General features: G+C 49.9%; 1 protein-coding gene across 1 annotated transcript in view; it reads right to left on the reverse strand.

The window, feature by feature from the left end:
• The window catches only part of GLP1R (glucagon like peptide 1 receptor), a 469,752-nt gene that overhangs the window by 10,773 nt on the left and 433,790 nt on the right, over window positions 1-25,189 (reverse strand). Inside the window, exon 11 of the mRNA XM_089692563.1 lies at window positions 11,565-11,703. Coding sequence (XP_089548689.1) covers window positions 11,565-11,703 — 139 coding nt within the window. The remainder of the gene's footprint in view (window positions 1-11,564; window positions 11,704-25,189) is intronic.

A 25,189-nucleotide genomic window follows, 5' to 3' on the forward strand; every position in this document is an offset into this window, starting at 1 on the left:
GGTCCTGCCTTTGTTTTGCCTTCCATTATTAGGAGTCGTTTGTCACTCGGAGACGCGGTAACCACGGGTAATAGTGTGAGCGTCAGATGTGATTTACACGGCTATATTATGTCAGATCGGTGATGGATTGTGTCCTCCCCCAGTGGTCCAGCAATTGATGGGAATTATTGAAGCGATGCCCGGCCTGGGGAACCGCCACACTATCAATTTCTAGGCACCTCATGATGGTGTTCACCCCCCAGGGGCTCCATATATGTTCATTATTCTTCATACCAGCACTTGTAATACAATCTCCTATTTTTGAGGTGGGACTCCAGCCAAAGCTTTTTTTTCTACTTTGGATACTGCAGGGGAGTCTGGTTTTTTTTTACTGCTGTCTGTGTCTCTGTTGGGAAGAAGGTCTACCACAGCCTCTTTCAACGTGGAGGAACCCTTGAAAGAACTTTCCAGTCTCAGGGCACGCCTACTAATAATCACTATATCTATGGCCCATGATACATTTGTAGTTCTACCCCCTTAGGAGTCACTGAGTTTTGGGTCCCCCTACAGCAGTGGTCTCCAAACTGCGTCCTGGGGGCCAGATGTGGCCCTTTGCTTCCTTTTATCCAGCCCTTGGGGCACTATTTCATTCACTGATACCAACAGTGGGGTATGATTCCCCCCACTGACATTAATAATGGGGCACAATTCCTCCCAATGACACCAACAATGGGGCCCACTAACACCAATGATGGGGCATAATTGTCCCCAATGACAACAATGATGGTGCACTTTACCTTCATATGACACCAATGATTTGACGCGATTCCTCCAAATGATACCAACAATGGGGCCCAATGACACCACTGATTGGGCACAATTCCCCTGACACCAATGATGGGGCACAACTGCTCTCACTGATGCCAAAGATGGGTCATTGTTTTTTCCCACTGACTTCGGACCTTTTCTACTGCCAATGGCCACAGTCTGGCCCCCCTAAAGTCTGAAGGACAGTAAACTGGCTCTTTGCCTAGAAAATTTGGAGACCTCTGCACAGCCAGGCAATACACATTTTCTTCCACACATTGCATTCAGAATCAGTAAACAGTCCTAGAGCTTGGTTTTGTGATTTTAAAAAGGGGTAGAAAACTTGGATGGGGTTGAGGGGTGTATGGGATGCCCAAGGGAACGGAAAACCTGAGGACAAACTCCTTAGCAGCCATGTACAGATATGGGCAAAATGGTCTCTTCTCTGAGAGCATTCCACCTCTCTGGTGTACGTACCTCCTCAGACTCCAGATGAATCTTCCTCTTCAACCAGCTATACTGAGGGCATTCCCTGGGCAAGGCGGCCCAGAAAGTGCCAAATGAGAAGCTAGTTGGATTTTCCACCTGACTGCCCTCTCCTCTTATGTGGCCCAGGGGGATTAAGAGTACCCACACTGTTCTTCCTGATAGCTTAGTGGGTAGGTGGCTGCCTTCAGGCCTTTCGCTGGGCTGGCTCCTTCCATGCTGTTCAGGATGTCCCTCCTAGAAGACGGTGGTGCAGTGGAGTTTCTCTTGCCCAGCACCTGCCTGTAGGTAGGCCCCTTCTCTCAAAAAAATGTATATACTGTGTGTGTATATATATATATATATATATATATATACACACACACACATACAGTATCTCCCAGAAGTGAGCCCCCCTCCCCCAGACTGTATACAATGTATACAATGTATATATATATATATATATATATATATATATATAATTAGTATCTCCCAGAAGTGAGTCCCCCCCTCACATTTGTGTCAATACTTGATTCTCTCTTTTCATGTGACAACACTGAAGAAATGACACGTTGCTACAATGTGACGTAGTCAGCGTACAGCTTGTATAACATGTAAATTTGCTGTCCCCTCAAAACAACTCAACACACCGCCATTAATGTCTAAACCGCCGGCAACAAAAGTGAGTGGCAAGTGACAAGGTCCAAATTGGGCCCAAAGTGTCAATATTTTGTGTGGCCACCATTATTTTCCAGCTTTGCCTTAACCCTCTTGGACATGGAGGTCACCAGAGCTTCACAGGTTACCACTGGAGTCCTCTTCCACTCCTCCATGACGTCATCATGGGGCTGGTGGATGTTAGAGACCTTGCGCTCCTCCACCTTCCATTTGAGGATGTCCCACAGATGCTCAATAGGGTTCAGGTCTGGAGACATGCTTGGCCAGTCCATCACCTTTACCCTCAGCTGCTTTAGCAAGGCAGTGGTGGTCTTGGAGGTGTGTTTGGGGTCGTTATCATGTTGGAATACTGCCCTGCGGCCCAGTCTCCGAAGGGAGGGGATCATGCTCTGCTTCAGTATGTCACAGTACATGTGGCATTCATGGTTCCCTCAATGAACTGCTTGACTGTAGGCAAGACACACTTGTCTTTGTACTCCTCAACTGGTTGCTGCCACACACGCTTGACACCATCTGAACCAAATCAGTTGATCTTGGTGTCATCAGACCTCAGGACGTGGTTCCACTAATCCATGTCCTTAGTCTGCTTGTCTTCAGCAAACTGTTGAGTTATTTTGAGGGGACAGCAAATTTACACTGTTATACAAGCTGCAATATATATATTTCCTATATATATATACTGTATATATATATATATATATATATATATATATTAGGAAATTGGATATACCATTAGCAATAAGCCAATGGTCCAGAGGATGACCTATAAAGGGAGGGTCCTGCACAAGGGAGGGTCCTGCATAAGGAGCAATGTTACAACAATCATTTGTATTAAACGCTTTCCCTGCTGGCCAGCATATTGGGGTCCAGATCCAGCACTGGAGTGCTCAAGATAAATTCCTCCTAACCCGGGTATAGGCGTCTGCACTGTGTCCCAAGCAAACAATACTGTTCCACTTTAATGGGGTGCAATATGGTTGTCGAGAGACCTCTCATCAACTTCTGGCTGATCTCTCTCTGTTCTCCCTTGGTGGCTCAGCTAAGTCAGTGGCAGCAGCATCCTCCCCAGTGTGGCAGCATTAGTCAGCTACAGTGGCATTCTCCCCAATGGTCAGATGGCATCACTAGATACCGACAATGGCATTCTCCCCAACGGTCAGATGGCATCACTAGACACCGACAATGGCATTCTCCCCAATGGTCAGATGGCATCACCAGACACCGACAATGGCATTCTCCCCAATGGTCAGATGGCATCACCAGACACCGACAGTGGTATTCTCCCCAATGGTCAGATGGCATCACCAGACACCGACAGTGGTATTCTCCCCAATGGTCAGATGGCATCACCAGACACCGACAGTTGCGTGCTCCCCAATGGTCAGATGGTATCCCCAGACACCGACAGTGGCATTCTCCCCAATGGTCAGATGGTATCCCCAGACACCGACAGTGGCATTCTCCCCAATGGTCAGATGGTATCCCCAGACACCGACAGTGGCATACTCCCCAATGGTCAGATGGTATCCCCAGACACCGACAGTGGCATTCTCCCCAATGGTCAGATGGCATCACCAGACACCGACAGTGGCATTCTCCCCAGTGGTCAGATGGCATCACCAGACACCGACAGTGGCATTCTCCCCAGTGGTCAGATGGCATCACCAGACACTGACAGTGGCATTCTCCACAATGGTTAGATGGCATCACGAGACACCGACAGTGGCATTCTCCCCAGTGATCAGGTGACAGCACCGGTCGCCCACAATGTCCTCACCACCTTCGTCTGGAGCCCAGTCTGTAATACGGGCTCAGTCTGTCCTGGGACTACATCCCCCACAAGTCTCAGTTTCTCCCAGCAGGCTCTTATCACTCCTAAGATGCACAGCAGACCATATGCCCTTCCTCTGTGTCCTCCGTCAGCCAATCACAATCTGTCCAGCATCCATATTGGCTTGCCCAAAATTGCCCACATCTTCCGCGTTAAAGGCACTCCGTAGCTGAGCATTTGTGTTTATGGTCTTAGTGTACCAAATACAACTAATGTATATTCACTATTCCAAGATGCGTGGTGGAGCAACGCGTTTCACATTTACCATGCTTCTTCAGGATCCACTCCCTCAGACTGACTGATGATATGGCTAACAAATAATAATGGGAAAGTACAACTACAAGATACAATGACATGATATTACAAGATATAAAGTACAAAAAAATATAATAGTTACTTATATACATCAAAGCAAAAGCAAGCAACACTTGTATATTCGGAGGGAAAGATAGCAAAACTTTTTTTTTAAATGTGAAATTGTTGTAATTTCACGTTGTTATTTGTTAGCCACATCAGTTAATCCAATTTACTAAGCTAAGTGAAGACGCTTGTGACGGAAGTGACTTTGGGTGGGGGGCCCATGGAACACAGCCCCCTTTGGAGAGGTGGGGAGACCCCTGTCTCAGCTCCCCATGTTCCTATTATGTGTAAGTCACCCTGTGCCTGTTAGGGGTACAGGGTGATCTGTCCTGATATTGTGTAGACATGTATAGGTGGGGCGTGGGGGTTGTTCATTGTTTACTGCCAGGTGGTCCCATTGTTCTATTGTGTGTCCTGCTTGGGAACAAACTATTATGGGATGTATGGGTTTGTGTATTGTCTACTGCCACTTGGTGTATCCCATTGCTCTATTATGGGTCTTGCTTGGGAGAAAAGGATTATCACTCAATAGAACAATGGGACCACCTGGCAGTAAACAATAAACAACCCCCACACCCCACCTATACATGTCTACACAATATTAGGACAGATCACCCTGTACCCCTAACAGGCACAGGGTGACTTACACATAAGAGGGATATGGGGAGCTGAGACAGGGGTCTCCCCACCTCTCCAAAGGGGGCTGTGTTCCATGGGCCCCCCACCCAAAGTCACTCCCGTCACAACGCTCTACTTTTTTACATTTAAAAAAAAATAAAGGGGGCGTGTATCTGCCCATATCATGTGTAACAAAAGCCCCCAGTTCATGTTTGAAATAACTAATATTGTTCTTACTTTATGCTGTAGGCCATTCTGCAGCTCAGCCACTGTTACTGAAAAGAGCCTGTCAGGGCTCCCAGGTATGACCAGAGGTGTGTGACTGATGCAGGGAAACGCAGACTTCAGATATGTGATAAACAATACAATTTATTAACACTAACCATACAAACATAAACGCAGTGCAATACTAAACATAATACAGTGCAAACAAACCCAACCAATCACCCACAGATAACAGTACATACAAGCAAGCGTCGTCAGGCCGGGTCAATATCAATTGGGCAGGTAGGTACAGGGGGAGCAAGCAGAGAATGGTCGGGGTCACAGGCCAGGTTCAGCAGGTAGCAAGCAGCGTAGTACAGAGGGTCAGGCAGAGGGATGGTCAGGGTCACAAGCCAGGGATCAAAACAGATAACAAGCAGCGTAGTACAGAGGGTCAGGCAGAGGGACAGAAACAGGATGCAGGACAGATACAGGGCCCAGGACAAACACAACACCAAGGCAGAGTCTGTGGGTCTGGCCATCCCTTAAATACCCCAGCATCATCAGTTCCAGGTGTTAGCTGGCTGAAAGGTTGAGTCTCTGATTGCTGGGAGCACCCGCTGGCCAGCCCTGGTACTGCAGATCAAAAGGCAGGTGAGTCCCACCATTGCTGGCCAGTCCATTCCTGACAGTACCCCCCCCTCAAGGAGCGGCCTCAGGACGCTCCAAACAGTCCTAGCTGGGCAAAATGTTCCACCGCCCAGGTCTGGTAACTGGCGGGATATCAAAGACTGGCACACCGGGCAGGACTCCGGGCAGCGGCACACCGGGCTGGACTCCAGGCAGAGGCACACCGGGCTGGACTCCAGGCAGAGGCACACCGGGCTGGACTCCGGGCAGAGGCACATCGAGCAGAGGCACACCGGGCAGAGGCACATCGGGCAGAGGCACATCGGGCAGGACTCCGGGCAGAGGCACATCGGGCAGAGGCACATCGGGCAGGACTCCGGGCAGAGGCACACCGGGCAGAGGCACATCGGGCAGGACTCCGGGCAGAGGCACATCGGGCAGGACTCCGGGCAGAGGCACATCGGGCAGGACTCCGGGCAGAGGCACATCGGATTACCAGGCGAAGCAGCAGGCAGCGGGCAGCGGGCCACCAGGCGGAGCAGCAGGCACCGGGCCCCCGGGCGGAGCAGCAGGCACCGGGCCCCCGGGCGGAGCAGCAGGCACCGGGCGCCCGGGCGGGGCGACATGCATCGGGCCCCCGGGCGGAGCAGCAGGCACCGGGCCCCCGGGCGGGGCGACCGGGCCCCCGGGCGGGGCAGCAGGCACCGGGCGCCCGGGCGGGGCGACATGCATCGGGCCCTCGGGCGGAGCAGCAGGCACCGGGCCCCCGGGCGGGGTGACAGGCATCGGGCCCCCGGGCGGGGCGCCAGGCATCGGGCCCCCGGGCGGGGCGCCAGGCACCGGGCCCCCGGGCGGGGCAGCAGGCACCGGGCCCCCGGGCGGGGCGACAGGCACCGGGCCCCCGGGCGGAGCAGCAGGCACCGGGCCCCCGGGCGGAGCAGCATGAACCGGGCCCCCGGGCGGGGCGACCGGGCCTCCGGGCGGGGCAGCAGGCACCGGGCCCCCGGGCGGAGCAGCAGGCACCGGGCCCCCGGGCGGAGCAGCAGGCACCGGGCCCCCGGGCGGAGCAGCAGGCACCGGGCCCCCGGGCGGAGCAGCAGGCACCGGGCCCCCAGGCGGGGCGACCGGGCCCCCGGGCGGGGCAGCAGGCACCGGGCCCCCGGGCGGGGCGACAGGCATCGGGCCCCCAGGCGGGGCGACAGGCATCGGGCCCCCAGGCGGGGCGACAGGCATCGGGCCCCCAGGCGGAGCGGCGGGCGCCGGACCCCCAGGCGGAGCGACAGGTCTCGGGCCCTCAGGCGGAGCGGCGGGCGCCGGACCCCCAGATGGAGCGACAGGTCTCGGGCCCTCAGGCGGAGCGGCGGGCGCCGGACCCCCAGGAGGAGCGACAGGTCTCGGGCCCTCAGGCGGAGCGGCGGGCGCCGGACTCCCAGATGGAGCGACAGGTCTCGGGCCCTCAGGCGGAGCGGCGAGCGCCGGACCCCCAGGCGGAGCGACAGGTCTCGGGCCCTCAGGCGGAGCGGCGGGCGCCGGACCCCCAGGAGGAGCGACAGGTCTCGGGCCCTCAAGCGGAGCGGCGGGCGCCGGACCCCCAGGCAGAGCGACAGGTCTCGGACCCTCAGGCGGAGTGGCGGGCGCCGGACCCCCAGGCGGAGCGACAGGTCTCGGGCCCTTAGGCGGAACGACAGGTCTCAGGCCCCCAGGCGGGGCGGCGGGCACCGAGCCACCAGGCACAACCGTGGGCTCCGAGTCAACTGGGATGACCGCTGGCACTGGGTCAGACATTGGATCGTCTGACTGGACAGCGGGCACTGGGTCACCAGGCATCAGGTCATTTGGCTCGACAGCGGGCACCGCGTCATCTGGCAAGGCAGTGGGCTCCGAGTCAACTGGTATGACCGCGGGCACTGGGTCAGACATTGGATCGTCTGACTGGACAGCGGGCATCGGGTCACCAGGCATCAGGTCATTTGGCTCGACAGCGGGCACCGCGTCATCTGGCAAGGCAGTGGGCTCCGAGTCAACAGGCACGACAGTGAGCACCGGGTCATCAGGTACCGGATTGTCTGGCTCGACAGCGGGCATCGGGTCACCAGGTATGACAGCGGGCACTGGGTCACCAGGCATCAGGTCATTTGGCTCGACAGCGGGCACCGGATCAGGTACCGGATCATCTGGATCAACAGCGGGCATCGAGTCAACTGGCCTAATAGGATCGTCAGGCTGGATCAGTTCATCATGCTGGGTAGAGGCATCAGGCTGAATGCCGGCGTCCGGCTGAGTAGAGGCTTCAGGCCGAGTAGAGGCTTCAGGCCGAGTAGAGTCTTCAGGCCGAGTAGAGGCTTCAGGCCGAGTAGAGGCATCAGGCCGAGTAGAGGCATCAGGCCGAAGAGAGGCATCAGGCCGAGTAGAGGCTTCAGGCCGAGTAGAGGCATCAGGCCGAGTAGAGGCTTCAGGCCGAGTAGAGGCTTCAGGCCGAGTAGAGGCATCAGGCCGAGTAGAGGCTTCAGGCCGAGTAGAGGCATCAGGCCGAGTAGAGGCTTCAGGCCGAGTAGAGGCATCAGGCCGAGTAGAGGCATCAGGCCGAGTAGAGGCTTCAGGCCGAGTAGAGGCATCAGGCCGAAGAGAGGCATCAGGCCGAAGAGAGGCATCAGGCTGAGTAGAGGCTTCAGGCTGAACCACGGAAGGCAGGCTCACCGGTTTGGATACTGGCAGGATGGTATTGGTTGGAAAGAATTTTCGCTTTTTTCTGGTTTTAACTACTGGAGCACTGCAAGTAAACGCAGGTCTGCAAACGAATGGAGCAGCTGGAGACAGAGAAGAACTGGAGGATGGAACAGAGGAGGGAGCGGTTGCTACAGAGGGCTCTTTTACAGGGTTAAAGGCAGGATAGGTGCAGCGAGTGGGAACAGGGGACTGACATGCGGTAGATAGCAGGGCAGGAGGAGCTGTTGGGAATGCAGGAATAGAGTTTTGAGGAAATAGATTAGAAGCAGGACTGGGTCTTTGTAAGCTGACTGAGGCTGGGTGCAACAAGTCTGTCCATGTCTGCAGTATGGGTTGAACAAAGCTGAGCTTACACAAAGCCTGTCTGGTCAATGACTGCACTGCGTTTATACAATCTCTTAGTGTCTGTGGTGAACATGTGGAATAACGCTCCAGAAAGTAACCCACATCATCCTCTAATAACCACACCAGGGACTCTACCTGGTCTGCACTAAATGGTGGCAAAAATTCATCCCTGCATTCGGGGGAACCAGATGAAACCAACTCAGCACAAACCTCAATCAATGGCTGCACCTCAGAGAACTCTGTGCCCTGATCTACTAGAACATGAGCGATCCGTATACATTCTAGCAGTTGATCCCGGGTATACTCCTTCAGAGTTTGATAAGCATACTCCCTGTCATCAAACACTAGCAGATATAAATATTCAACCTCATCAAGATCCATCCTTCCCATCAACAAGCCAAGATGGCTTCCCTGTGCAGCCACTTCTGGTCAGGATTGGCCTTGGTGTAATGTCAGGGCTCCCAGGTATGACCAGAGGTGTGTGACTGATGCAGGGAAACGCAGACCTCAGATATGTGATAAACAATACAATTTATTAACACTAACCATACAAACATAAACACAGTGCAATACTAAACATAATACAGTGCAAACAAACCCAACCAATCACCCACAGATAACAGTACATACAAGCAAGCGTCGTCAGGCCGGGTCAATATCAATTGGGCAGGTAGGTACAGGGGGAGCAAGCAGAGAATGGTCGGGTCACAGGCCAGGTTCAGCAGGTAGCAAGCAGCGTAGTACAGAGGGTCAGGCAGAGGGATGGTCAGGGTCACAAGCCAGGGATCAAAACAGATAACAAGCAGCGTAGTACAGAGGGTCAGGCAGAGGGACAGAAACAGGATGCAGGACAGATACAGGGCCCAGGACAAACACAACACCAAGGCAGAGTCTGTGGGTCTGGCCATCCCTTAAATACCCCAGCATCATCAGTTCCAGGTGTTAGCTGGCTGAAAGGTTGAGTCTCTGATTGCTGGGAGCACCCGCTGGCCAGCCCTGGTACTGCAGATCAAAAGGCAGGTGAGTCCCACCATTGCTGGCCAGTCCATTCCTGACAGAGCCCCTCCCTATACCGATGGTGCAATATGTAGCTGATGTCCCTTTTCACCTTGTACAGACTATGTCAGGACCTGGATCAGCTGCTGGTGGCACTGTGCATCCAAAAGTGGAAGGTTGTAGTTCCAGTGTCCACCAGACACTCCAGCCAAACAAGGACCTCCACAGACCGCTTTTCAGGACGGATGGGATTGCTGCCTGGAGTAAGACCTGTTACGGGCCCATAATAAGGTATTGTCAGGGCTCTGTCCACAGCAGAGGTACTAGGAGACCTGGCACTCCTGCCAGTACCTTGCATGGCCGCAGAAGTGCATGTTGACAAAAATCTATGCACATTGGCGCATGGATGTGAGCTGGAACACGCATGCGCACAGTTGCGCACGTATTGGCTCAGTTTGGCACCAGACGGCCTTTATAAGGAGGCCCATCACTCCCTCAAATTGCTGGTTGATCTCTGGCCCCCCAGGACCTTTGTGCGTATTCCCTTGCTATCCTGATTTCCTGTTACCGATTCGGCTTACTCTTGGACCTGTGTTCTCTGCCTGACTCCTGAGTTGGCTAATGGATATTCTCTTCTGCTCTTCTGTGTATGACCCTGGCTATCCTATTGACTACGTCTGCTCCAATCTCCACCTGGCACTTGACCTTGAACCGACGATCCTGTGGTCCTCTGTTTCTCTGAAGGCCTGCAGACCTCTCATGGGCGCCACCTGTCTTCAGACTCCATTCCAGTGCATCAGCTGTGCTCCTGGGTATACCTCTGACCAGTACTCCTACAGGCAACCCGTGCTACTTTGGGCCCGACTACTGCAGTCCCATATCCAGGACCTAGCCGCAAGGGAAGCCCTCTCTCCATTGGCCTCCATCACCAGGCACGTGATAGGTATATAGTGTAGCATTTATTTACTAAATGGGTCAAGACCGTTAAAACGAGACCATAAAACCATATGGAATACAAAGAACAAACGCGGCCAGACTTACAAAGATGGCCGCCGATCCGAGACCCAGACCCGACGGCGTGACGTCAGCACGTAAGGCTCCTCTCGACGTGTTTCATGTGCACACATGTCTTCAGGGGATATGGCTGATCCCCTGAAGACATGCGTGTGCACGAAACGCATCGGAAGAGGCCTTACGTACTGACGTCACGCCGTCGGGTCCGGGTCTTGTATCGGCAGCCATCTTTGTAAGTCCATGAGTCTTCACATTTGCTGGTGTTTGGATGGATTTTGGTTACAATGTAAATAAATATCACTTTACGCATGCACAGTCTGGTCCCAGTTTCCTGAGTGCAACCACGCAGATGTGGCCATCCCTGCTGCTGATCCCTGACAGTCTATGGCACGGGTGTCAAACTGGCGGCCTTCCAGCTGTTGCCAAACTACAAGTCCCATGAGGCATTGCAAGATTGACCGTTACAAGCATGACTCCCAAAGGCAGAGGCATGATGGGACTTGTAGTTTGGCAACAGCTGGAGGGCCGCCAGTTTGACACCCCTGACCTAGACGTTAACCTCTTCCCAGCCAGTGTCATTAGTACAGTGACAGTGTATAGTATTGTCACTGAAGATGTCAGTGGGAGTTAGTCAGTTCCCCCCACAGCATCAGTTAGCATCAGATTGCCCGCCGCAATACAAGCATGACTCCCAAAGGCAGAGGCATGATGGGACTTGTAGTTTGGCAACAGCTGGAGGGCCTCCAGTATGACACCCCTGGTCTATGGGATAAACAAAATGTAATATTGAATAGATAGAAATCTGATCACTTCTAGGTGTCTGATGGTGCCTATTCCTGTATGCCCTTCACAGACATACTGTACTGTCCCCTATTGGTAGTATGGTGGAACTACACCAAGATGGATGTACCTGGAATGAGCTGAAGGAGAGTTCAAATAGAAGTTTGATGTAGCGCACAGATCCCTTGGCGTGTTCATCGGTGATGAAGGCGAAAATGATTTCGTGCGTCCCCAGTAGCGGGATCAGCGTCAGAGTGGACTTCGCCAGCCTGCAGATTATAAAAACAGAACAAGAAGATAGATTAACTGAAGTTTCAACTCAGAAGCAGCTCATACAGGTGTGATGGCCACGGCTTCATGACCTCAATAGAGGTAAGCACAGGGCTGCTGTTGGAAATCACGGGGCCCCATACAGCCAACCTGACAGGGCCCCTTCAACAACACAAAAAACACAGTTTACTATGCTTCGGTTATGAATGAACACGGTCAGTGATGGCTACCGATCACTCGTTGTGTTCGTTCAGGAAAGGAAGGGGGTGGTAACTGGACCCTTCTTCCATCCTCCATCCTGAAGGATCCTATTGCAGCTTGCAGTGTGCTTGCAGCTGCTGGTGGGATGGAGAGGAGGAAAGCCAGCAGCATTGCAAAGGTGGGGGGACTAGGCAGCAGGGGAAAGGTACTGTGCACAGGGTGGGTGATGGGTGTGGTGGGGGGGTCGTTGGGCAATTAATGGAATCGATCCCCTGTATGGCACTCTCTATTGCAACTGAAAGTCAGCTGGCTGTAATTGCCTCCCCCCCCCCCCCGCTGTGCTGATCACCCTCCCTGCCCACATTCACCTAGATTCTTGGGCCCCCCCCTGCTGGCTGGGCCCCATACAGGAGGACTGGTGGTACCCCCTTATCCACGGCCCTGGGTACACATGATGGAAAAATCGGTTTCATTTCAGATTCGTTTATTAAGTGAATCATTTTGTTTTGTCGTGTTTGTTATTTTAGAATGATTCGTTTTCCGAATTTCCTGCGCATATTGGTTATTTTCTAATCTATTCGAAATTCGAATTTCAGAAGATTTTCATAGAATAGAATAGAATTTCATTCTATTCCGTTTTATTCTATTCTTTTATTCTCTATTCTATTTTGTTCTATTCTATTCAACTCTATTCTGGTTCAATCATTTGGTTCATCTGGGTCAGTTCTTACTTTTGGCAGCTTTTCGAGTTCCAACCACTGCTTCAAATAAATTGGCACATTGGTCATCATTAAATAATACACCAACTTGAGAAGAATAACAATGAGAACACCAGATCTGCCCATGCAGGAGTTTTAATTATGAGGAACTTGGCATAGGAGTCCTTGAGGATACCGGACACTTGTTTGTTAAGCATCAGGGCCATCATGTGGTCACTCATGCCATTATTCTACTCTATTCTATTCTTTTCTATTTTGTTTTATTCTATTCTAGTCTGTGTTATTCTATTCTGTTCTATTCTTTTATTTATTCTATTCTGTTATTTTATTTTTTGTCCTTTTCTATTCTATTCTACTCTCTTTTATTCTTTAGTTTTTTTATTCTATTCTGTTATATTTTTTCTATTCTACTCTATTATTACATATTCTGTTCTGTTTTATTATATTCTTTTCTTTTCTATTCTTTTATTTTTAATTTTATTCTATTCTGTTTTCTATTTCTTTTTTTTCTAATCTGCTATCCTTCTCTGTTTTATTCTAAATAAACCTTTCCAAAACCGAGCTCCTAGTTTTCCCCCCAGCCCGCACCCCCCTCCCACTTCTCCATCACGCCCAAGCATGCCACCATCAGCCCCACCCCGCAAGCCAAAGTTCTAGGTGTCACTCTAGAATCCAATCTGTCCTTCCAGCCCCAGGTCCGACAAACTCATGCAGGCTCCACCTCCGCAACATCTCCAAGATACGATCGTTCCTAACCTCAGACACTACAAAGCAACTCATTCACTCCCTTATTATATCACGACTTGACTACTGTAACTCCCTCCTCACCGGCCTACCGCACCGCAGGCTATCCCCGCTTCAGTCTATCCTGAATTCTGCGGCCAGACTCATCCACCTTACTAACCACTCAGTGTCCGCCACCCCCCTCTGCCAATCCCTCCACTGGCTTCCGATTGCCCAACGCATAAAATTCAAATTGCTAACACTGATGTACAAAGCTGTCCATAATGCTGCCCCAAACTACATCACCGACCTAATATCCAAGTACCACCCAAAACATACTCTCTGCTCCTCACAAGACCTCCTACTCTCTAGCTCCCTGGTCTCCTCCTCCCATGCTCGTCTCCAGGACTTCTCCAGGGCTTCCCACAATCCTCTGGAACTCACTACCCCAATCTATCAGACTATCACCTACCCTCCTCACCTTTAGTTGCACCCTGAAAACCCATCTCTTCAGGGAAGCCTACCCTGCCCTCACCTAATCTCCTCCACTCCTCCTACCACTCCACCCCCCACAGCTATCTCCTCCTGTACCACTTTCCCCTCCCTCCTAGATTGTAAGCTCCAAGGAGCAGGGCCCTTGAACCCCTCGTGTATTGAACTGTATTGTTACTGTACTGTCTCATGTATTGTCTCCCATTGTATTGTACAGCGCTGAGCAAACTGTTGGCGCTTTATAAATACTGTATAATAATATTCCTATTATTTTCAATAAAGCAGCCTAAGTGGGACTCATCATCTTATTTCACTTTCATACCTTACTGTATATATTGCTACATGCTTCCATTTCGAATTCAAATTCATTTACAAATTTGAATTGGTACTTAATTCAAATTCATTTTCAGATTCGAATTTGGATTATTTGTTTTCTAATAATTTATTTCGGATTCGTTGAAATTTGTCTCTATTTTTATTCGGAAATTCGGATGCAACAATGAAAATTTTGTCCGAAATTTCTGTTCGTAACGAAACAAATTGCACATGTCTAGACCTGTGGTTAGATAAAACCGGGTATTTTATTATGTATGTTACAGATGGAAAACTGGTTGGCATTGTTGCAGTTATGTTTTGCCTTTTGTTACAATTTACCACTGACAGGAGTGAATGCACTGCTCAGGTGTCATTCATTTAGTTAACCCTTTACTGCCACCCCCCCCCCCCCCAAAAAAAAAAGTAGTTTGGCTCTAATTAGTCCTGTGACGGGAGTCACTTTGGGTGGGGGGCCCATGGAACACAGCCCCCTTTGGAGAGGTGGGGAGACCCCTGTCTCAGCTCCCCATATCCCTATTATGTGTAAGTCACCCTGTGCCTGTTAGGGGTACAGGGTGATCTGTCCTCATATTGTGTAGACATGTATAGGTGGGGTGTGGGGGTTGTTTATTGTTTACTGCCAGGTGGTCCCATTGTTCTATTGAGTGATAATCCTTTTCTCCCAAGCAAGACCCATAATAGAGCAATGGGATACACCAAGTGGCAGTAGACATGTCTAGGAGATAGGTGGGGGGTTGTTCATTGTTTACTGCCATGTGGTTGTCCCATTGTTCTATTGTGTGTCTTGCTTGGGAGCAAACTATTATGGGATGTATGTGTTTGTGTATTGGCTTGGTGGGGGGGGGGGGTGTCTCCAGCAGCCCTCCTTCCTGATGGGACTGTCTGCTGGTGTGTCTCTTGTTACTAAAGGTAGATTGCCCCGCCCTGTGTCATTATGCGGGGGGGGGGGGGGTTGTTCCCTTGAATGTATATATCTTGTATCTGTGCTAAAATAAAATAGTCTATTTCCTGGTTTCCTTCAAGACTGGTGTCATCTAGTCTCGTATGGTCAGCTGTGGTGTCTGTGGTCGGTGTTCGGACAGGGAAGCGGTATTCTAACGGAAGTACCCAAGTGCAGTCGGGGTTCTGTTCCGTTACAGACATTTTTTCATCTGAAAATCGGACCTAAGAATAATGATTTTTGCTCTGTTAGTGGGGTCAATGGCACCGAACGTTTTTCGTGATTCCTCCCCTTTTCGGTGATCAGGCATGTTGGAAAATTCGAGAAAAACGACTGATTTTCGACTCAATGATGGTCAAATCGTATGATTGTTTTTCCAAAAAGAATATGCGCCATGAGCCGCGACCTGGAAGGAACAGAAGTTTCGCCTGTTATATGGGGTGAACTCTATGACTTAGTCGGCCGATTTTCAAATCATTCGGAATTCGACCCATGTATGGCCTGCAATAGGCAAATAATTTTCTTACAATTTTCTGCTCAATTTCTTTAAGTTTTGCCTGCAGCTATGTAGTGCAAGGCACTACTGAATCACTTTGAAGGTTCTTTTTGATGATCATATGTAGTGCAAGGGCCTGCCTAATGGAGGTGAAAGACGTGTTGAAAACCACGCATTTTTTCAAACGATAAACGAAAAATCGGTCGTTCATTAAACCAACGTTACCACCAACGATTACAAAAATCAGCCAACCAAGTCATAAAGTTCCCCCGATATAACAGCCAAAACTTCTGTTCCTTCCAGGTCACGGCTCATGCGCATATTTTTTTTCGTTAAAGCGATCGTACGATTTGGCCATCATTGCAGCGAAAATCGGTCGTTTTCCACATATTTTCCAACATGACCGATAATCCAAAAGCGCAAAAAACCCGAAAAGCGGCCGACCAATTAACCCACTAACAGTGCGAAAAATCGGCCAATTTTAGATTTACCATAAAATATATAATATGAGGCCTTAGGTTTGCCTCTTATTATATGTTTTTTGGTAAATCTAAAACAAAAATCTCAAAAACATTGTACAATGTATGGCTAGCCTAATGCAGGGCATAGATGGGTCGAAAATCGGCCGATTTTCGTACCGTTAGGCTACGTTCACACTAGCCTTGTGTGCAGGCGGCAGAGAGGCGTTTGGGAAGCGTTTTTACCGCTTCCCAAACGCCTCTGCCAATTCTGCACATTACAGCACATGGTGCTGTTCTAACGGGAGCGTTTGCGTCGCGTTGCGTCGCGGCAAAACGGATGCCTCTGGACGAGTCAGGAGGCTTTGAAGCCTCCTATTCTCGTCTATGGTGCCGCTCCGCAAACGCCCTGCCGGCGTTTGCGGTGCGGTTGCGACGCGGTTGCGGGGCGTTTGCGGAGCGGTAACACCACTCAAACTGCATTATAGGCGTTTGTGGGGCGTTATTAACGCTCGGCAAACGCCTAGCAACCGCCGCTAAACCGCGCATGCGGCGTTTGCGGAGCGTTTGCCGAGCGTTAAAAACGCTCCACAAACACCGGACCAACGCTTGCCAAACGCTATAGGGGCGTTTGGCAAGCGTTGGCAAAACAGCCTAGTGTGAACGAGCCCTTAATGGGTTAATTGGTTGGCCTTTTTTCGGGTGTTTTGCACAGTTTTTTTATCGGTCACGTTGGAAAATTTGCAGCCGATTTTTACGATCGGCCGATTTTCCCGGCAATGATGGGCAAATCGGCCGATCGTTTTTCCGATAAAAAAGAAGAAGAAGAAAGAAGAAAGAAGAAGAAGGAAGAAAGAAGAAGAAGGAAGAAAGAAGAAGAAGAAGAAGAAAGAAGAAAGAAGAAGAAAGAAGAAAGAAGAAGAAGGAAGAAAGAAGAAGAAGAAGAAGAAGAAGAAGGAAGAAAGAAGAAGAAGAAGAAGAAGAAGCAGAAGGAAGAAAGAAGAAGAAAAAGAAAGAAGAAAGAAGAAGGAAGAAAGAAGAAGAAGAAGAAGAAGGAAGAAAGAAGAAGAAGAAGAAGAAGGAAGAAAGAAGAAGAAGGAAGGAAGAAAGAAGAAGAAGAAGGAAGGAAGAAAGAAGAAGAAGAAGGAAGGAAGAAAGAAGAAGAAGAAGAAGAAGGAAGGAAGGAAGGAAGGAAGGAAGGAAGGAAGAAGAAGAAGAAGAAGAAGAAGGAAGAAAGAAGAAGAAGAAGAAGAAGAAGAAGGAAGAAAGAAGAAGAAGAAGAAGAAGAAGAAGAAGAAGAAGGAAGAAAGAAGAAGAAGAAGGAAGAAAGAAGAAGAAGAAGAAGAAAGAAGAAAGAAGAAGGAAGAAGGAAGAAGAAAGAAAGAAGAAGGAAGAAGAAGGAAGAAAGAAGAAGGAAGAAAGAAGAAGGAAGAAAAAGGAATGAAGAAGAAGGAAGAAAGAAGAAGGAAGAAGAAGGAAGAAAGAAGAAGGCAGGAAGAAGGAGGAAAGAAGAAGGAAGAAAGAATAAGGAAGAAGAAATAAGGAAGAAAGAAGGAAGGAAGAAAGAAAGAAGAAGGAAGAAGTAGGAAGAAAGAAGGAAGAAGGAAGGAAGAGAAGGAAGAAGAAGAAGAAGAAGGAAGAAGGAAGAAGAAGGAAGAAAGAAGAAGGAAGAAAAAGGAATAAAGAAGAAGGAAGAAAGAAGAAGGAAGAAGAAGGAAGAAAGAAGAAGGCAGGAAGAAGGAGGAAAGAAGAAGGAAGAAAGAATAAGGAAGAAGAAATAAGGAAGAAAGAAGGAAGGAAGGAAGAAAGAAGAAGGAAGTAAGAAGAGGTAAGAAAGAAGGAAGGAAGAAGAAGAAGGAAGTAAGAAGAAGGAAGAAAGAAGGAAGCAAGAAGTTGGAAGAAAGAAGAAGGAAGAAAGAAGGAAAAAAGCAGAAGGAAGAAGAAGAAGGAAGGAAGGAAGGAAGAAGAAGGAATAAAGAAGAAGGAAGGAAGAAAAAGAAGGAAGGAAGAAAAAAGAAGGAAAGAAGAAGGAAGAAAGAAGGAGGAAGAAAGAGGAGGAGGAAAAGGAGGAAGAAGAAGAATTCCAGCCCGCTATTATATTTTATATGAAAAGTCTTGCGGTTGCAACAAATGTATCCAAATAAAAACATCTGTATCAGAAATACAAATGGATACAAATGGATACAAATGGATACATTGTTGCAACCGCAAGACTTTTCATATAAAATATAATAGCGGAGCTCTCTGCAAGGGACAGAAGTAATTAAATGCCGGCCGTAGACGGGACGAAAAGCAGCCAATTTTCTTACCGTTGATGGTAATACCGGGCTGTTCGAACGACCAATTTGTTTAATAAAAAAACCCGCCTATGGCCTGCATTAGGCTGGCCATACTTTATACAATTTTCCTGAGATTTTTGCTTTAGATTTATCAAAAACCATATAATATGAGGTCAAACCTAAACAACACTTTCAATTGTATCTAATTAGGAGGGCCCTTGCACCACACAGTTGAAGGTAAATCTAAAGGAAATTGGTCAGAAAACTTTAAGAAAATTGCATAGTGTATGGCCAGCCTTCAACCTACCCTGTAAAATAATTGCTAAGATAATTCATGGAAAAAGTCGCTTGCGAGTGACGGTCCATGCAATCGCCAAGGGTCGGATACGACTGAATGGATAGATAGATGGCCAGCCTTGGGTTTGACCTCCTATTATATGTTTTTTGGTAAATCTAAAACAAAAATCTCAAGCAAATTGTATAATGTATGGCCAGCCTAAGACAGGCTATGTGTTACTGGACAGATCAGCGGGTGAAAATAAAGGGGGGAAAAAAGCCTAAAAAAGAAAACGAATGCAGCCACCACATCTGAGGTCTAGCAAGCTGTGATATAGGACATTTGGGTTTACATGCCGATTATTGCATGTTTGCAAAAGCTAACAAAATATTCTAATAACGTGGTTCCTGAACGGTCTCTCGATGCCACCAATACGTGTTGCGTTAATGCATCCTCAAGGGTACAATATTGAACAAATTGTCCAGATCCATCGCTGACCGTGACAACTTCAATCACAAATGACGGCATTGATGAAGGTGGTTTTGCTTCAACGTGGAAAATAAGGTAAAGGGTCAGAGCCGTCGTATGAAATAACAAAAGGTAACAAAGCATGAACAATGTGAGCGCATGAGCTCATCTCTTGCGCAATGGGAGGGGCCTACATGGGCTCTGCAAGCTCAAGGGCAGCTAAACGTCATCGATGATGAGCTTTACAAGAAAAAAGTTCTCTAGAAGGAAAAAGACTGAAACCGACAATAAATATACAACCTTCATCATACTTACAGTCATAAATAATAAAAAGTTCTCTAGAAGGAAAAAGACAAACCAACAAATAAATGTACAAATGACAAATGTTTCAGCATTCTCGTGTTTCTCTCTTTTGTTTGTATCGGTATGACACACAAAAAAAAAGTGGAGAAACAAAAAGCCAAATCTGACGCATTCCACGCAAAAACGCAGAAATGGACCGGACAAAATGATTGGCACCTTCTCAAAATTGTAAGAAATAATTGTGACGCTTCTGTAATTTGTCATTAAACTCCCCCGTATCCATGACCAGGCACTGACAACATAGAAATCACACCGACAAACAGGTAAAATGGCCTCCACCTTCCTGTTGGGTGTCTCTGTGTGCCACTTGGAGCATGGAGGAGAGAAAGAGCAGCAAACAATTGCCTGAGGATTGGAGAACAAAAATGGTGGAGAAGCATGGACAACCTCAAGGTGACAAGTCCATCTCCAGAGATCTTCATGTTGCTGTGTCCACTGTGCGCAACATTGTCAAGACATTTACAGCCTATGGCACTGTAGCTAAGCTCCCTGGATGTGGACAAAAGAGAAAAATTAATCAAAGCTTGCAACAAAGGATTGTTGGAATGGTGGCTAAAAAACCTCGACCAACTATCAGAGAAATTCAAGCCGACCTTCAGGCACCGGGTGCAACTGTGTCCGCTCACACTATACGTCGCCATCTGAATGAAAAGGGAGACTATGGGAGGAGACCCAGGAGGACCCCACTGCTGACACAGAAATATGGTAGGAGACCCAGGAAGACCCCACCGCTGACACAGAAAAATGGTGGGAGACCCAGGAGGACCCCACTGCTGACACAGAAATATGGTGGGACACCCAGGAGGACCCCACTGCTGACACAGAAATATGGTGGGAGACCAAGGAGGACCCCACTGCTGACACAGAAATATGGTAGGAGACCAAGGAGGACCCCACTGCTGACACAGAAATATGGTGGGAGACAAAGGAGGACCCCACTGCTGACACAGAAATATGGTGGGAGACCAAGGAGGACCCCACTGCTGACACAGAAATATGGTAGGAGACCAAGGAGGACCCCACTGCTGACACAGAAATATGGTGGGAGACAAAGGAGGACCCCACTGCTGACACAGAAATATGGTGGGAGACCAAGGAGGACCCCACTGCTGACACAGAAATATGGTAGGAGACCAAGGAGGACCCCACTGCTGACACAGAAATATGGTGGGAGACAAAGGAGGACCCCACTGCTGACACAGAAATATGGTGGGAGACAAAGGAGGACCCCACTGCTGACACAGAAATATGGTGGGAGACCAAGGAGGACCCCACTGCTGACACAGAAATATGGTAGGAGACCCAGGAGGACCCCACTGCTGACACAGAAAAATGGTAGGAGACCCAGGAGGACCCCACCGCTGACACAGAAATATGGGAGGAGACCCAGGAGGACCCCACTGCTGACAGAGAAAAATGGTAGGAGACCCAGGAGGACCCCACTGCTGACACAGATATGTGGGAGGAGACCCAGGAGGACTCCACTGCTGACACAGAAATATGGTAGGAGACCCAGGAGGACCCCACCGCTGACTCAGAAATATGGTGGGAGACCAAGGAGGACCCCACTGCTGACACAGAAATATGGGTGGAGACCCAGGAGGACCCCACTGCTGACACAGAAATATGGTGGGAGACCCAGGAGTACCCCACTGCTGACAGAGAAATATGGGAGGACACACAGGAGGACCCCACTGCTGACAGAGAAATATGGGAGGACACACAGGAGGACCCCACTGCCGACACAGAAACATATTGGAAGCCAGATTGGAGTTTGCCAAAACTAACCTGAGGAAGCCACAATCCTTTTGGGAGAATGTGCTGTGGACAGACAAAACAAAATGGCAGCCTTTTGGTAAAGCCCATCATTCTACTGTTGTCAGAAAAACCAATGAGGAAAAGAATCCAGTCCCTCCAGTCACACATGGTGGGGGGTCACTGATGTTTTGGGGTTGCTTTGCTGCTTCAGGCACTGGATGTGTTGGCCGTGTGCATGGCATTATGAAATCTGAAGACTATTAAAGAATTTTGGGGTGCAATGTTGGGCCCGGTGTCAGAAAGTTGGGTCTCCAGTGTCAGAGGTCATGGGTCTTCCAGCAGGACAATGACCCCAAATCACACGTCACTAAGCTCCCAGAAATGGTGTCAGACAAAGCGATGGAGAGGACTGAACTGACCAGCAATGAGTCCAGATCTCCATCCCATAGAGCTCCTGTGGAGAGATCTCAGAACATCAGTTGGGGAAAGGAACCTTCCAATCTGAGAGACCCGGAGCAGTTGGAGGAAGGAGAGCGATCCAAAATTCCAAGAGAATAGAGGTGAAAGGAACAGAGAGGTGGAAGAAACTCATTGATGGTTCCAGGAAGCCATTGATTTCAGTTATTTTTCCAAGGGGTGTGCCACCAAATATCACATTGAGGGTGCCAATAATTTTGTCCAGTCCATTTTTGGGTTTTGCATGGAAGTGTCAGATTTGGCTTTTTGTTTCTGCACTTTTTGTGTCACCAATACAAACCAGAGAAATAAACATGAGAATGCCGAAACATTTGTAATTGCAACAATTTTCTGGGTGAAGGGGTGCATTATCTGACAGAAATGATGGGAAGGGGGGGGGTAAATACTTTTGACCATGACTGTATTTGACTTAATACATATGTAGATCATTAAAATCTCAAGTAAGCTTTGCCAGGTTAAAACATAATTTTCAATAGCTGTAAATTGGCAGCTTTCATACAATAATCTGTTGATCCTGCCATGAAGGTGCACTTCCTGTTCTAGGGTGACAACGCTCTGACATCTGATGATGGGGACTTGGACTTGACATCTAATGTAAGGGCCCCCCCTTACATTAGATGTCAAGTCCAAGTCCCCATCATCAGATGTCAGAGCATTGTCACCCTAGAACAGGAAGTGCCAGAACCCTAGAACAGGAAGTGCACCCCCCGGAGCTCCAGACATCTGGACAGATACAACCGGTTGAGGGCCACCATAATGCTGATGCTTCCCACGATGGCAGTGAGTTTGATACCCCTGTATTAGAGGGAATGGGCAAATAAATGTAGCCATTGTTTATTTCATGTACCAAGGATATAATGGGAAGTTGGGGAAATCTGTCTAAAGTGAGGATGATTTTCCCTCTTAGACAGTTGTGTCCCCAACAAGTGACCCCAATTGAGGATTTCTCCTAACTTCCTGTTTTGTTAACAACCGTACAGTTTTGGATTTCCCCATTTCCTTCTGTCAAGGTGGCAAAGGTCACCAGGACAGATAGCAAGGGTGAGTCTACCCAACTGGGAAAAATTAAAGAGAATAAGGTGAATGTGGGTTGAGCCACTTCCAGTCCACCACTTTCACCCTCCTACTGAACACTTTCCCCCCCCTTCCAGTCCGGACACTTTCACCCCCTTCCAGTCCGGACACTTTCCCCCCCTTCCAGTCTGGACACTTTCCCCCCCTTCCAGTCCGGACACTTTCACCCCCTTCCACTACGGACACTTCCCCCCCCTTCCAGTCCGGACACTTTCATCTTCTTCCAGTCCGGACGCTTTACCCCCCCTTCCAGTCCGGACGCTTTATCCCCCCTTCCGGTCCGGACGCTTTCCCCCCCTTCCGGTCCGGACGCTTTCCCCCCCTTCCGGTCCGGACGCTTTCCCCCCCTTACGGTCCGGACGCTTTCACCTCCTTCCGGTCCGGACGCTTTCACCTCCTTCCGGTCCGGACGCTTTACCCCCCCTTCCGGTCCGGACGCTTTACCCCCCCCCTTCCGGTCCAGACACTTTCACCCCCTTCCCGTCCGGACATTTTCCCCCCCCTTCCGGTCCGGACACTTTCCCCCCCCTTCCGGTCCGGACACTTTCCCCCCCCTTCCGGTCCGGACACTTTCCCCCCCCTTCCGGTCCGGACACTTTCCCCCCCCTTCCGGTCCGGACACTTTCCCCCCCCTTCCGGTCCGGACACTTTCCCCCCCCTTCCGGTCACTTTCCCCCCCCTTCCGGTCCGGACACTTTCCCCCCCCTTCCGGTCCGGACACTTTCCCCCCCCTTCCGGTCCGGACACTTTCCCCCCCCTTCCGGTCCGGACACTTTCCCCCCCCTTCCGGTCCGGACACTTTCCCCCCCTTCCGGTCCGGACACTTTCCCCCCCTTCCGGTCCGGACACTTTCCCCCCCTTCCACTCTGGACACTTTCACCCCCTTCCAGTCCGTTCCCCCCCCTTCCAGTCCGGACACTTTCACCCCCTTCCAGTCCGTTCCCCCCCCTTCCAGTCCGGACACTTTCACCCCCTTCCACTCCGGACACTTTCACCCCCTTCCAGTCCGGACACTTTCCCCCCCTTCCAGTCCGGACACTTTCCCCCCCCTTCCGGTCCGGACACTTTCCCCCCCTTCCGATCCGGACACTTTCTCCCCCCTTCCAGTCCGGACGCTTTCCCCCCCTTCCGGTCCGGACGCTTTCCCCCCCTTCCGGTCCAGACACTTTCACCCCCTTCCAGTCCGGACGCTTTCACCGCCCTTCCAGTCCGGACGCTTTCACCCCCCTTCCAGTCCGGACACTTTCCCCCCCTTCCAGTCCGGACACTTTCACCCCCTTCCAGTCCGTTCCCCCCCCTTCCAGTCTGGACACTTTCACCCCCTTCCACTCCGGACACTTTCACCCCCTTCCAGTCCGGACACTTTCCCCCCCTTCCGGTCCGGACACTTTCCCCCCCCTTCCGGTCCGGACACTTTCCCCCCCCTTCCGGTCCGGACACTTTCCCCCCCTTCCGATCCGGACACTTTCCCCCCCCTTCCGGTCCGGACGCTTTCCCCCCCTTCCGGTCCGGACGCTTTCCCCCCCTTCCGGTCCAGACGCTTTCACCCCCTTCCAGTCCGGACGCTTTCACCCCCTTCCAGTCCGGACGCTTTCACCCCCCTTCCAGTCCGGACGCTTTCACCCCCCTTCCAGTCCGGACACTTTCCCCCCCTTCCAGTCCGGACACTTTCACCCCCTTCCAGTCCGGACACTTTCACCCCCTTCCAGTCCGGACACTTTCCCCCCCCTTCCAGTCCGGACACTCCCCCCCCCTTCCAGTCCAGACACTTTCCCCCCTTCCAGTCCGGACACTTTCCCCCCCCTTCCAGTCCGGACACTTTCCCCCCCTTCCAGTCCGGACACTTTCCCCCCCCTTCCAGTCCGGACACTTTCCCCCCCCTTCCAGTCCGGACACTTCCCCCCCCCTTCCAGTCCGGACACTTTCACCCCCTTCCTGCCCCCAGGCCAATTTTCAGCTTTCAGCGCTATCACACTTTGAATGACAATTGCGCGGTCATGCAACACTGTACCCATATGACTTTTTTAGAATTTTTTTGAGACAGATGAAGCTTTATTTTGGAGGTATTTATTCACCGCTGGGATTTTTATTTCTTTTTGCTATATAAATGAAAAAGTCCCAAAATTTTGAAAAAAATAGTTTTTCTTATAACATTTTGCAAATAAATAATATTTCGTCCTAAATCTTGGCAAAAATGTATTCAGTTATCTTTTTAGTAAAAAAAAATAACCCAAATTAGTTTATAACCAAAAATTAGAATTTTTAAAATATTTTTTACATTTTTATTTTATTTTTTTATATTATTATTTGTTTTTTTTTTTTACATACTGTCACCCTAGCAGTATAGTGTCACCGTGGGGGTGATGAAGATTTTTTTTTTTATTACACTGATTGCTTTTATACCCATAAAGGCTATAAAAGCAA

This window comes from Staurois parvus, unplaced genomic scaffold (genome assembly GCF_062004578.1).
Source record: "Staurois parvus isolate SC_StPar_1 unplaced genomic scaffold, SC_StPar_1.0 ptg000595l, whole genome shotgun sequence".
Lineage (NCBI taxonomy): Eukaryota > Metazoa > Chordata > Amphibia > Anura > Ranidae > Staurois > Staurois parvus.